At 37.9% G+C, this 14,090-nt stretch overlaps 2 protein-coding genes across 6 annotated transcripts in view; one reads left to right on the top strand and one right to left on the bottom strand.

The window, feature by feature from the left end:
• LOC132552512 (notchless protein homolog 1-like) overlaps positions 1 to 14,090 on the top strand; it is a 92,999-nt gene that overhangs the window by 51,498 nt on the left and 27,411 nt on the right. Inside the window, exons 10-12 of the mRNA XM_060216695.1 lie at positions 11,255 to 11,301; positions 12,423 to 12,625; positions 12,734 to 12,893. Coding sequence (XP_060072678.1) covers positions 11,255 to 11,301; positions 12,423 to 12,625; positions 12,734 to 12,893 — 410 coding nt within the window. The remainder of the gene's footprint in view (positions 1 to 11,254; positions 11,302 to 12,422; positions 12,626 to 12,733; positions 12,894 to 14,090) is intronic.
• LOC132552504 (uncharacterized) lies at positions 1,895 to 10,170 on the bottom strand. 5 transcript variants are annotated; one of them, XM_060216683.1, is made up of 2 exons: positions 10,051 to 10,170; positions 1,895 to 4,966 (listed from the first exon to the last, which is right to left on the bottom strand). In XM_060216683.1, exon 2 carries the CDS (start codon positions 4,755 to 4,757, stop codon positions 3,480 to 3,482), a length of 1,278 nt encoding a protein of 425 aa, XP_060072666.1. In that variant the 5' UTR covers positions 4,758 to 4,966; positions 10,051 to 10,170; the 3' UTR covers positions 1,895 to 3,479. The 5 variants fall into 5 exon arrangements, with proteins under 5 accessions (XP_060072666.1, XP_060072667.1, XP_060072668.1 ...); XM_060216684.1 differs by lacking the exon at positions 10,051 to 10,170 and adding an exon at positions 6,444 to 6,663; XM_060216685.1 differs by lacking the exon at positions 10,051 to 10,170 and adding an exon at positions 6,360 to 6,423.

The raw sequence follows: 14,090 nt of genomic DNA on the forward strand, positions 1-14,090 counted from the left end.
GAACACTCCAGTAATCTTTGTGGAGATAGTAGAATATGTCCCTGAACACTCCAGTAATATGTGTGGAGATAGTAGAATATGTCCCTGGACACTCCAGTAATATGTGTGGAGATAGTAGAATATGTCCCTGAACACTCCAGTAATCTTTGTGGAGATAGTAGAATATGTCCTTGAACACTCCAGTAATCTTTGTGGAGATAGTAGAATATGTCCCTGAACACTCCAGTAATCTTTGTGGAGATAGTAGAATATGTCCCTGAACACTCCAGTAATCTTTGTGGAGATAGTAGAATATGTCCCTGAACACTCCAGTAATCTTTGTGGAGATAGTAGAATATGTCCCTGAACACTCCATTAATATGTGTGGAGATAGTAGAATATGTCCCTGAACACTCCAGTAATCTTTGTGGAGATAGTAGAATATGTCCCTGAACACTCCAGTAATCTTTGTGGAGATAGTAGAATGTGTCCCTGAACACTCCAGTAATATGTGTGGAGATAGTAGAATGTGTCCCTGAACATTCCAGTAATCTTTGTGGAGATAGTAGAATGTGTCCCTGAACATTCCAGTAATCTTTGTGGAGATAGTAGAATATGTCACTGAACACTCCAGTAATCTTTGTGGAGATAGTAGAATATGTCACTGAACACTCCAGTAATCTTTGTGGAGATAGTAGAATACACTCCAGTAATCTGTAATATGTGTGGAGATAGTAGAATGTGTCCCTGAACACTCCAGTAATCTTTGTGGAGATAGTAGAATATGTCATTGAACACTCCAGTAATATGTGTGGAGATAGTAGATAGTAGAATATGTCCCTGAACACTCCAGTAATCTTTGTGGAGATAGTAGAATATGTCCCTGAACACTCCAGTAATCTTTGTGGAGATAGTAGAATATGTCCCTGAACACTCCAGTAATATGTGTGGAGATAGTAGAATATGTCCCTGAACACTCCAGTAATCTTTGTGGAGATAGTAGAATATGTCCCTGAACACTCCAGTAATCTTTGTGGAGATAGTAGAATATGTCCCTGAACACTCCAGTAATCTTTGTGGAGATAGTAGAATATGAACACTCAGTAATATGTGTGTGGAGATAGTAGAATATGTCCCTGAACACTCCAGTAATCTTTGTGGAGATAGTAGAATATGTCCCTGAACACTCCAGTAATCTTTGTGGAGATAGTAGAATATGTCCCTGAACACTCCAGTAATATGTGTGGAGATAGTAGAATATGTCCCTGAACACTCCAGTAATCTTTGTGGAGATAGTAGAATATGTCCCTGAACACTCCAGTAATATGTGTGGAGATAGTAGAATATGTCCCTGAACACTCCAGTAATCTTTGTGGAGATAGTAGAATATGTCCCTGAACACTCCAGTAATCTTTGTGGAGATAGTAGAATATGTCCCTGGACACTCCAGTAATATGTGTGGAGATAGTAGAATATGTCCCTGGATACTCTAACAATCTTTGTGGAGATAGTAGAATGTGTACATGGATACTCTAATAATCTTTGTGGAGATAGTAGACTGTGTACATGGATACTCCAGTAATTTTTGTGGTAGTAATAGAATATGTCACTGGATACTCTTGTACTCTTTAATGTAATAATAGACTTGGCCACTTGATACACTAGTAGTAATCTGTATGATGATAAAAGAATATGTTATTGGACACATAGTAATCTTTGTGATGATTATAGAATGTGTCACTGGATACTCTAATTATTTTTGTGATAATAACAGAAAACGTCACTGGACTCTAGTATTCCATTGTAGTGATGCTGTAGTCACTGTTTTAGTAACCATGGTATTGTGTCTATTCCTGTTAGCACATGATTTGAGAATCTTTACATGTTACTCTTAATAAGTAATAAAAACAACAAATTTGGGGTAAAAAAATTGATTTATTGGAAAATATGTGTAGAACAACAGATAACAACAACTACATTGTATGTGATATAAGAATTAAATACCCAATACATTTCTTCACCACTGTTCTGATACATGGCCTCCATGAATAGTGTTCATCTTGAAGGGAATGTACAAAAAATGTATTTCTTTTTTAAACTGAGTGACCATAGATTAGGAAATCTAGGTACATATTTCCCCTGTATCAAAAATGCCTCGGCCAATAACAGGTCCTTTTCTGCAAACAGGTACCCTTTCTATAACATAATATAATTATAAATTATAAAATATATAATTATGAATAATTCCAGATGTGGTTTGATTTCATTGTAGAAATTTGATGTTTATGATGCTGCTTAACATCATGACAACAACAAACATACCAATCACAAGTGAAATTATACCGATATCCGTATGTTTGTTGTCAATGGAAAAATGTACCGAAACAACTTCTGATTGGTTGAGGCATTTTTGATACAGATAAAATGGTTACCATTATAAGTAGACAAGAGCAGTTTTGCCAAAATCAAAAGATATCATTGTCCCTAATTTGACAAGTTGACATATGAGAGAGAGAATGTCTGGAGAGTGTAAATGAATTTATGAACTTATATCAGAATATTTCTCCTTTTTATTTCTTAAATCTCATAATCACTGTTGCTAGATTTGGACTTAATCCCAGGCTGATTGACCTAAATTTTGAGGTCTGCACATAAGATTATAGTCAGATTTAGCAGACTGGTTATTACATCATGCTCTGTATATTTAGTAGGATATTTACCATTGTGATAAAACTGGTGACAGGAAAAGGATATTGTGACATAATTAAACGTAAAACATGTATTTGGTAAAACGTTTACAGGAACCATAAAATTAGTTTGTGTTTATTTCATAAAAAATGATATCTGTTTTATATAAAAAAGATATACTTTGAAATATCTTTTAAAATGTTAAATATTATTTTGAAATGATTCAGTTGACAATTAAATATGTTTCTCATAAAATAAGTGCATTACATGTGTTAGATGACATATTTACAGTGAAAAGACCTCCGATATGGCCCTATTAACAATCGACATCCCCATATATAGCACACAAAATCTGATTGGCTGCATGTTTGACAACCTTAAGTCGTTGCCATTAAAAAATAGCCTGCTACTTTATCAATTTTGAATCCTTTTTTTTCAGCACATTTATATGCTAATGTAGTATTATGTATACTGTGACCTGTTTGAAAACTGTGAGAACAATAGATGTGGTAACACACGATGGGAATCAGGCTTTAGAATATATAATGGTATAAATAGGGGACACACAGCTATGATGATACATGTATGAATTTTACAGTTCTTCACTACTGATTCAATAAACAAGCATGCACGATACATCCTTATTAGAGCTGTTGAATTTTAGTAAATAAATTTTTCATTGTTACATTAAAATACTTTCAGTAAGTAAATGAAATGGTATATGAGTTGATGGAATTGTCATTGTTGCTTGGCATTCATTGTCTGTATGAATGTCATTGGAATCAGTGCAGGATCTACTGACCTATGATACATTATAGACATGGTACAGAAATATCGGGGTTAAAAGTTGGTTGCGACTTCCCAGTGAACTTACAGCCAAGGAATCCTGTCTTCCATATCTCTGTGATGGGCTGTAACTGTGATGTTGAGTAAAACTCACTGTCCATTACTGTCCCAGACACCACCATGTGGTGGAATCCAGAAGTGATGGCAAGCCTTGATTTGAAGTAGCTGAGGGAGAGATGTGGTAGGGGTGTGGCAGGTACAATCGCACTGTTACAGGTAGTATCCTGGTACACCTTCGAGTTGAATTCTATATCTCCCAACAGCAGGTGACCCTCAGGCTCAACAAACTGCAGCTGTATTACCGCCGAAACTGTTGGCTGGTTCTCAACTGCACATCTGCTAAGTGAACTCTGTAAGCTCCATGATGCACCAGTTTTGACATAGCATTCTGAGAAGTTGGCTGATGCATGAGACCCTGGTGGTTTTTGTACTGAGAGGAACTTACTAGCCCCTAAACCAAAAGTGACATGGGTGACAATGGTATTTTTTCTTTCCCCGAAATCATAGATATCGACCAATCGAATCCACTGGTTTGTTGCCATGTTGACAGTTGGACCACTATCTTTGGATTCAAAGTTGACATAAACACCAACCTGGTCAAAGTATTTATCAGTGTTATATTCACCGTCCAGCAGTCGGCGAGGGTTTTGGAACTTGAGACTGCCATCTGCATTGTCCCATGTGAGTTGTGTAAAGGAAAACACCATGATGGATCCCAGCATGATGAGGAGGATGCCTGGAAAGGTGATGATTCGAACCCATTTATTTACAGACTGGGTTCCTTCAGAGCCTAGCTTTTCCTCCTTTCTCTTCCAGTAACAGAAACGAACAATTGCAATCATAAGCTTCATAAGTGCACCTAACATACATATACTGGCCTTAATGATCTGAACCACACTGATTGGCTGATCTCTGCATGCAACTATGACAACATTGATGATAATTTGGGGAACATCCTCCACCCAAATGACGAGCAGAGCAACCACATCTAAAAGGAGTATGGGGAGGTCGTCACGCGTCAGATTAACCCCTAAAGTGATGATTTCAAACAGAAACAGACATGAACCCAGGATAGAGAAAGCAAGAAGTGTTGTTGTCAGAGTGTCATCAAAATGGCCAAAAACCAAACCTTCTTTGGCAGCAACTACATCATGATACAACAGCCAGTCACTGATTGTATCAATTGAGTCGACAATTAAAGATACAGTGAAGGCAATCAAACGCAGAATATACGAACACTCCATATTTGTATTGTCTTTTTTTTCTTGCTGCTCTGTATATGGGTTATATGTACGGTTTTGACAACTTCTCTACAATACTTTAATACTGGTGGAATATGCTGTAGAGAAATAGTTCCTTTAGCTTTGAGTCCTCTCACTGCTGCAGGTTAGGAATTCTGTCACTGATCGAGGAGAGTTGGAGTTCTGTATCATAAATCATGATGTCTGTAAATCTGTAAAAGAAAAAACATAATAATAAGAAATAGAACTGATTTTCATCTTTAGAAAATCCCTAACAACATTGATTTCAACATTTCAGATATACCTCAAAGATAAGAACTGTACAACACACAGCTTCTTTAATTAGTAATACAAATGGTTGACGTTGACTTAGTGATACAAATTATGGACCTTTAATGTATGGTAACAATGGTGGACCTTGACAGAATGATACCAATGGTTGACCTTGACTGAATGATACCAATGGTTGACCTTGACTGAGTGACACCAATGGTTGACCTTGACTGAGTGACACTAGTGGTTGACCTTTACTTTATGATAATGATGGGTGAACTTAACTGTATGATACCAATATTTAACTTGAAAATTGATATTATAAATCTGAATGGCTCTATGTGGTTAATTGTAAATCTCTTCTGCTCTTACATAAAGATTGTTCTACGTAATGGAATATGTAAATTGCAGCTATTATTTAATGTAAAATGGTATTCTACCAGGCATTTAACAATTGTATTAAATATCAAACCACCAGGAATGTTTCATGTTCCCATCTCTGTACAGCTGCTGTATCCATTCCCAGTCACTATAAATAGTAGCTGCTCTCATTGATTTTTATCCGACACACCAAAATCTTTTGAACTGTTATATGTGTTTGTAAGAGCATTGTGATGACTGTAATTTAGGACATGTAGCCAATCAGTGTTTCGTACAAAGATGGTTCCTTTTCAGTGTGTGTTGGTCATTTGTGTGATGTGATTACACAGTGAGTTGGATATGAATGAGAAGGAGAATTTTTAAAAAAATATATTGATTTATGACATCATTCAGGGCTTAATGCAATTTAGTAAATGTATGTGTAAATATCCTGACTCGAGGCTCAGAGAAATAACAATATGACTTACAGATCTCAAAATATACTGTCGTATAACAGCTGTATGATGAAGACTTACCTGTAACTTAACAGCTGTATGATGTAGACTTACCTGTAACATAACAGCTATATGATGTAGACTTACCTGTAACATAACTGCTGTTTGATATTGTCCTATTTATTGTTATACATATACTGTATCAATATCTGAATGTGTTGGTACAACTACTTGAGGTTTCTCCCTAGAAGGACTTCCTTCTACTGAGGTCACAGTCTAAGTATTTCTACTTGTAATATAATTCTCAAGTGTTTTATAGTAACAACACACCATTCTTACCAACTCGCTTTGCTAATGTTTTCAAATAGACACCTTAGATGTCGTAAATCCATCTCATAACTCATTATCTTGACACATTTGATTCAGCAGAAACGATTGGTGAAGGAATTTCAACCTTGCATAAAAGATAAATTATGCACTTGTTGAAAGAGTTCAAAAGAAAGTGTTGTGGACAAACCAGATAAATTGTTGAAAGTATCATCCTATAGATATCCAGGGTGGTTTTGAGGCAGGTGTTTTCCTTTGAGTAGGTGGTAGCTACCTCACTGAACAGCATATGGAAGACCCATCACATGTCATCCAGAGCAAGCAGGGTAGAGTGTCTTTCCCAAGGATACTACTATGAAAGCACATTTTGCAGTCATACCAGTCTGTTTCTCAGCTTCCTGAAAAACCCAGATTGTTACAGGAAGGGAGGAACCACGCACATCACATCTTTCCCTGAGGTTACCAAATCCATTGTCCTGAGCCATCATGGCCACAGTTTAAAACAGTATTAAAGTTAGAAGGAAGACATTTTAACTAGTTGTGATACAGTGTGTTCTGGGTCAAGAGGAAAAGGAAGAGGTGGGGCCAGTTTGTGTTATTTTACAGTCATTGTGGTGGACTAGTTGTGTCAATTTTATTTTAGACCAAACATAATGGTAGGAGTAATTATTGAGTCCTAACTCTTTGTTGAACACAATGCTAGTTCCAAGCATGGTGAGAAGTTCCAGTCCATCGGGAGGTTGTCTGTGATGATTATATACATATAGTACATCAATCCTTTTTGTTCCATTAAAGTACTAATTCTTTACACTGTGAAGGACTTTTACTTTAGTTGGTTTAATTTTTGTGGTTTTACCAGAAGCTTTAAGAAAAAAGGATGTATTTTTCTCACAGAAGTCTACAAATTTACTAGTTCAATTTTCTGAATTTTATTGCCAATATATTTAATTTTTTGAAACTTTATTCTGTCACCTCAAAGAAAATGAAAACCTAAACCCTTGGAATCTAATGATTTTTGCAATAATAAATTATACAGTATAGTGGAATAGATTCAATAGGCCAGTATTACAGGATTAACACAGGTCATAGCATACTCTTGGGATATCCATTAGGTCCTAAATATTTCTGGAATTTCCATCAGGTCCTAGATATTCCTGGGATTTCCATCAGGTCCTGGAATATCATGGGATTTCCATCAGGTCTTGGATATTCCTGGAATTTCCATCAGGTCCTGGATATTCCTGGGATTTCCATCAGGTCCTGGATATTCCTGGATTTCCATCAGGTCCTAGATATTCCTGGAATTTCCATCAGGTCCTGGATATCCCTTGGATTTCCATCAGGTCCTAGATATTCCTGGAATTTCCATCAGGTCCTGGATATTCCTGGGATTTCCATCAGGTCCTGGGTATTCAAGGAATTTCCATCAGGTCTTGGATATTCCTGGAATTTCCATCAGGTCCTGGATATTCCTGGAATTTCCATCAGGTCCTGGGTATTCCTGGGATTTCCATCAGGTCCTAGATATTCCTGGGATTTCCATCAGGTACTGGATATCCCTGGGATTTCCATCAGGTCCTGGATACTCTCTGAAGTTGTCTAAGGTAGTTATTGAACCACTTGCTTATGGAAAGGATCTCCACTCTATGGTCTGGCTGTGTTTTCTCTTTAATTATGTATAGCATGTCATTTACAACTGCTCATCAATACCACAGAGAACTTTAATGTACAACCAGCTCTGCTAGTATAAATGAGGGTTGTTAGCTACACTGTAATACCTACTGAACTTAAGTAGTGATACTTCCTGCTGAGGTTTGGTAGTGGTACTACGTACTGAGGTTTGGTAGTGGTACTACATTTGGAGGTTTGGTAGTGGCACTACATACTGAGGTTTAGTGGTGGTAATACATACTGAGGTTTAGTGGTGGTAATACATACTGAGGTTTGGTAGTGGTACTACATACTGAGGTTTGGTAGTGGTACTACAAACTGAGGTTTGGTAGTGGTACTACATACGGAATTGTGGTAGTGGTACTACATACTGAGGTTTAGTGGTGGTAATACATACTGAGGTTTAGTGGTGGTAATACATACTGAGGTTTGGTAGTGGTACTACATACTGAGGTTTGGTAGTGGTACTGCAAACTGAGGTTTGGTAGTGGTACTACATACGGAATTGTGGTAGTGGTACTACATACTGAGGTTTAGTGGTGGTAATACATACTGAGGTTTGGTGGTGGTAATACATACTGAGGTTTGGTAGTGGTACTACATACTGAGGTGTGGTAGTGGTACTACATACTGAGGTTTGGTAGTGGTATTACATACTGAGGTGTGGTAGTGGTACTACATACTGAGGTGTGGTAGTGGTACTACATACTGAGGTTTGGTAGTGGTACTACGTACTGAGGTTTGGTAGTGGTACTACATTTGGAGGTTTGGTAGTGGCACTACATACGGTATTGTGGTAGTGGTACTACATACTGAGGTTTAGTGGTGGTAATATATACTGAGATTTGGTAGTGGTACTACAAACTGAGGTTTGGTAGTGATACTATATACTGAGGTTTGGTAGTGGTACTTCATACTGAGTTTTAGTGGTGGTAATATATACTGAAATTTGGTAGTGGTAATACATACTGAGGTTTGGTAGTGGTACTACATACGGAATTGTGGTAGTGGTACTACATACTGAGGTTTGGTAATGGTACTACATACTGAGGTGTGGTAGTGGTACTACATACTGAGGTTTGGTAGTGGTACTACATACTGAGGTTTGGTAGGGTACTGAGGTTTGGTAGTGGTACTACATACTGAGGTTTGGTAGCGGTACTACATACTGAGGTGTGGTAGTGGTACTACATACTGAGGTTTTGATAGTGGTACTACATACTGAGATTTGGTAGTGGTACTACATACTGAGGTGTGGTAGTGGTACTACATACTGAGATTTGGTAATGGTACTACATACTGAGGTGTGGTAGTGGTACTACTGCATACTGAGGTGTGGTAGTGGTACTACATACTGAGGTTTGGTAGCGGTACTACATACTAAGGTTTGGTAGCGGTACTACATACTGAGGTTTGGTAGCGGTACTACATCCTGAGGTTTGGTAATCGTACTATCTATGTTCGTACTAGATGCAGTGATTCTAACATGCTTAGGTTTGCTAGAGGTTTTGTGTTGATTCTAACATAACAGTGTTAGATACTGGGAGAGAAGTATAGCTTATCATATCATAAAATTCTGGTTTGTTGCTATATTTGGATCAGGAGCTGTATGTATGTTTAGTACAATATAATGATGTAATATTGTGAAGTGACTTTTACCTGATCATGTACTTCTATTTTCTGCCTCCTTAAAACACCATCTTACATCAATATCTGTGAATCTAAATTCAAATAAGGATCTAAAGGCCCCTAATACATCAAATCACCATCGCTAGCCATGCCTTCTGTACCAACACACACTTAGCATGTCAGCTGGCGTTTACAGACTCCATCAACATGCTAGCATATTAACTCAGTATTTCAGCTACAAACAGATTAAACATTTACACGGCATCACACATCCCCCAACCCCTAGCCTCATTGTACAGAACATGTATTCAATAAACTATAAAACCGGAATCTGTGTTTACTAGAGGACTGTCTGCTGTCGGTACAGTCTAAACATAATTCATGTAATCTTCAGTTGCCAAAGGCAGAAGTTGATCACCAAAAGCTGTATACTAGTAAGGTTTTTTTTCCCTGATTGATACTGCTGTGATCCAGTAGTCACACAATAAGTCATGATTTTAAGGCATAACAAGATGTATACGTGATGTAGCACTTCCATCAACTGGTCAGCAAATTTTTCTTATAAAGTATGTACAACTCACCATGTAAATGTCCCCGTCACTCCAGCACAGACATTTTGAAACTGTCCTAGGCTCAAACAAGGATGGATGTTAAGCCCCGTCAAGCCAGCACAGACATTAAATTATACTGTATTCCAAGCCTGAAGCCAGGTCTCCTAGGGTGAGAGTTTCTGTGGTGATAGCATCTCCTTCAGCTCAGCAGTACTAATACTGTGGGTTTGGAGTGAGGAGTGATGTCACGAGATCAATACTCTTACAGTCATACTAAGTACCAACAACCTGGTCCTGTGTAACCACTACAGCCCCGGGGCAAAGCTGGCCTCGCCCCAGGGGTCATCTCTCTACTGACTCAGGTGTTGGTTGACAGATGATTAAGACATCTGTGTATAAAAGGGAAATTATGTACGGAAAAAATAACTCAATTAGATATGCTAAGAGAACTGTTTTCTTTTATAATGGAAGGAGTAGATATCTCCAGTTCAATTAAAGAATTTTGGTCATTATCAGAAGTCCTCACGAGGTAAAATCTCATACAGTATGTAACTTTCTAATACACTTTGTTACTATCTAATACATTTTATTACTATCTGGTACAGTTTGTTACTATCTGATACATTTTGTTACTATTTAATACATTTTGTTTCTTTGTAATACAGTTTGTTGCTATTTAATACATTTTGTTACTATGTGATACATTTTGTTACAATGTGATACATTTTGTTACAATGTGATATGGTTTGTTTCTATGTGATACATTTTGTTACTATGTGATACATTTTGTTACTGTGTGATACAGTTTGTTACTATGTGATACATTTTGTTACTATGTGATACATTTTGTTACTAGGTGATACACTTTGTTACTATGTGATATATTTTGTTACTATGTGATACATTTTGTTACTATGTGATAAAGACCAGTTATACATGTTACAGTCTACCTTCAGTAGATATGAATTATAGCACAAAATGGTTCATATGGTATGATGTATGATCAAATAACAAATACTGTTACAAATAATTGGTTTCTCAAACTACAAAAGTTTTGTGTTATGAACAGTTTTGTTTGTAACATATGGATTTTAAAAAGTTACTTCATCATAAGGTTCATAGATGCGTGTATAATCACCTAAAGCATCTTGCTGGCAAAATCTTTAATATGATCGTTATTTTTTGTAAAAATGTGGATGATTAAACTTTTAGCTCTATGATTCTTTTATTTCAGATGAATTGCTGGCAAAGAAAGCAAAGGAAAGATATGATTTAGCAAAGGTACAAAATATCAGCTTCTATAGTAAAGGGAGGCTACTGATGTAATCCTATGCCTGCTCAAATCATGTCCAAGTTAAAATTGTCGAATGGATCTTTCTGTATGAGCATTACAAAAACAAGAAAATTTTAGAATGGAATTATATATGGAAAATGTGTCATTGTGAATAGTTTGCCTCATTTCTAAGTTTATATCAATCTATTTTGATTGTAATTCTATTATCTTATATATCAGGTAATCTTAGCACCTTTAGAATATCTACAATCTTTTATGTCATTGATTATAACAATCCTCTGGAGACCATTAGACTAGATGATTATCAGTGCCAGGTGCTACAATTTGGAATGAATAGAACAGCTGATTTCATTCATTATTTTTAGTAACATTACAGGAATGTGTTGTAGCTACTACCTCTTTATTGAAACGAAACCAGGAAATTTAATTACCTTACACATGTAATCTAGTCACACTGTCATCTCTCAAATTGTCCCGCGGTTAATTAATAGGTTCTGAAAACAGATGTGGTCCTATTTATTCTGAGATTTTTTTTTTGTCACAAAACTGAACTGGCCCTAATTAATTAAATGAAGCAGAAAATATAAAACACTGCAGACTGGTTGATTTCATTTACATGTTTTTGTACATAAAAATCACCATGTTTACATCATTAGTACAATGTATGTACATAATGGAATGTACAACAGTTAAACATAAATAGCCTCACCTGAATGACCTCTGACCTGTCACATTGAAACTTTACTAAGGACATGGGGCGATTACATTTATTCTCATGTGGTGTGTAGAGTGATTTGTTACCTATTCTACCCATGTGAAAATGGATTCACCTGTAATTATGCAATATGATAATGGCAACAGAGAGGGAAAACTTGTCAATCAATCAAAAAATATGATAAGGTCAGGTGAGCACGATAAAGTAATTTGGAATCTGTTAGTTCTCAGTGATAGAAATTGTTCAAATAGTGTCTGAAGTTCATTGTGGTTGGTGTTTACAATTCAGTCGGCTTGCAGTGATAGAGGGTTATTCATACTGAATGCATGGCCCAACTAAAATAAAAGTTCAGCAGAAACATGACAGGTGAATACCTCTTATTTCTGTCCACAGGGCCCAGGACCTGAACGACTTGTGTCAGGATCAGATGATTTTACATTGTATCTATGGAAACCTGAGGAGGATAAGAAACCTATCGCACGCATGACTGGTCATCAGCAACTCATTAATGATGTACAATTTTCACCAGATACTCGACTCATTGCCAGTGCATCCTTTGACAAGTCTGTAAAGTTATGGGATGGTCGAACTGGAAAGTAGGTCCAGAATACAAATTTCTTATATAACATACATTTTGTCTTTAAAAATTTACACTTTTGAAAAATGTTGTTTTTAATGTAACTATCATTTTCACCTTGTCACAGATTCCTGGCAACCTTCCGCGGACATGTAAGTCGTGTGTACACACTAGGCTGGTCAGCTGACAGTCGACTCATTTGCAGTGGCAGTTCTGATTCCACCATTAAAGTATTTGATGTGAAGACTAGAAAACTTTTGTTTGATTTACCAGGACATGCAGATGAGGTAAGGGCCAATAACTAGTCCTCAAACTTTTAATCTTATTTCCAAATATAAAGTTACATCATTTATCTGTATACAGCCTCATCCTCCAATCTCTGGTACCAGTCTCATCTTCCAGTCTCTGGTACTAAACCTCATCCTGCCATCTCTGACACCCAGCCTCATCCTGCCATCTCTGATATCCAGCCTCATCCTCCCATCTCTGGTACCAGTCTCATCTTCCAGTCTCTGGTACTAAACCTCATCCTGTCATCGCTGACACCCAGCCTCATCCTGCCATCTCTGGTACTCAGCCATATCCTCCCATCTCTGATACCCAGCTTCATCCTCCCATCTCTGATACCCAGCCTCATCCTCCCATCTCTGGTACCCAATGTCATCCTTCCATCTCTGGTACCCAGTTTCATCCTCCTATCGCTGATACCCAGCCTCATCCTCACATGTCTGATATCCAGCCTCATCCTCCCATCTCCGATGCCCAATGTCGTCTTCCCATCTCTGACACCCAGCCTCATCATCCCATCTCTGATACTAAGCCTCATTCTCCCATCTCTGGTACCCAGCCATATCCTCTCATCTCTGATACCCAGCTTCATCCTCCCATCTCTGACACCCAGCCTCATCCTGCCATCTCTGATATCAGGCCTCATCCTCCCATCTCTGGTACCAGTCTCATCTTCCAGTCTCTGGTACTAAACCTCATCCTGCCATCTCTGGTACCAGCCTCATCCTGCCATCTCTGACATCCAGCCTCATCCTCCCATCTCTCATCCTCCCATCACTGATACCCAGCCTCATCCTGCCATCTGTGGTACCCAGCCTCATCCTGCCATCTCTGGTACTCAGCCATATCCTCCCATCTCTGATACCCAGCCTTATCCTCCCATCTCTGATACCTAGACTTCATCTCTGATACCCAGCCTCATCCTGCCATCTGTGGTACCCAGCCTCATCCTGCCATCTCTGGTACTCAGCCATATCCTCCCATCTCTGGTATCCAGCCATATCCTTTCATCTCTGATACCCAGCCTCATCCTCCCATCTCTGATACCTAGACTTATCCTGTCATCTCTGATACCCAGCCTCATCCTGATACCCAGCCTCATCCTGCCATCTCTGGTACTCAGCCATATCCTCCCATCTCTGATACCTAGCCTTATCCTCCCATCTCTGGTACCCAATGTCATCCTCCCATCTCTG

The sequence above is a fragment of the Ylistrum balloti genome, unplaced genomic scaffold, assembly GCF_031769215.1.
Source record: "Ylistrum balloti isolate Yb309-2 unplaced genomic scaffold, AGI_CSIRO_Ybal_v1 Utg370252, whole genome shotgun sequence".
Taxonomy (NCBI): domain Eukaryota; kingdom Metazoa; phylum Mollusca; class Bivalvia; order Pectinida; family Pectinidae; genus Ylistrum; species Ylistrum balloti.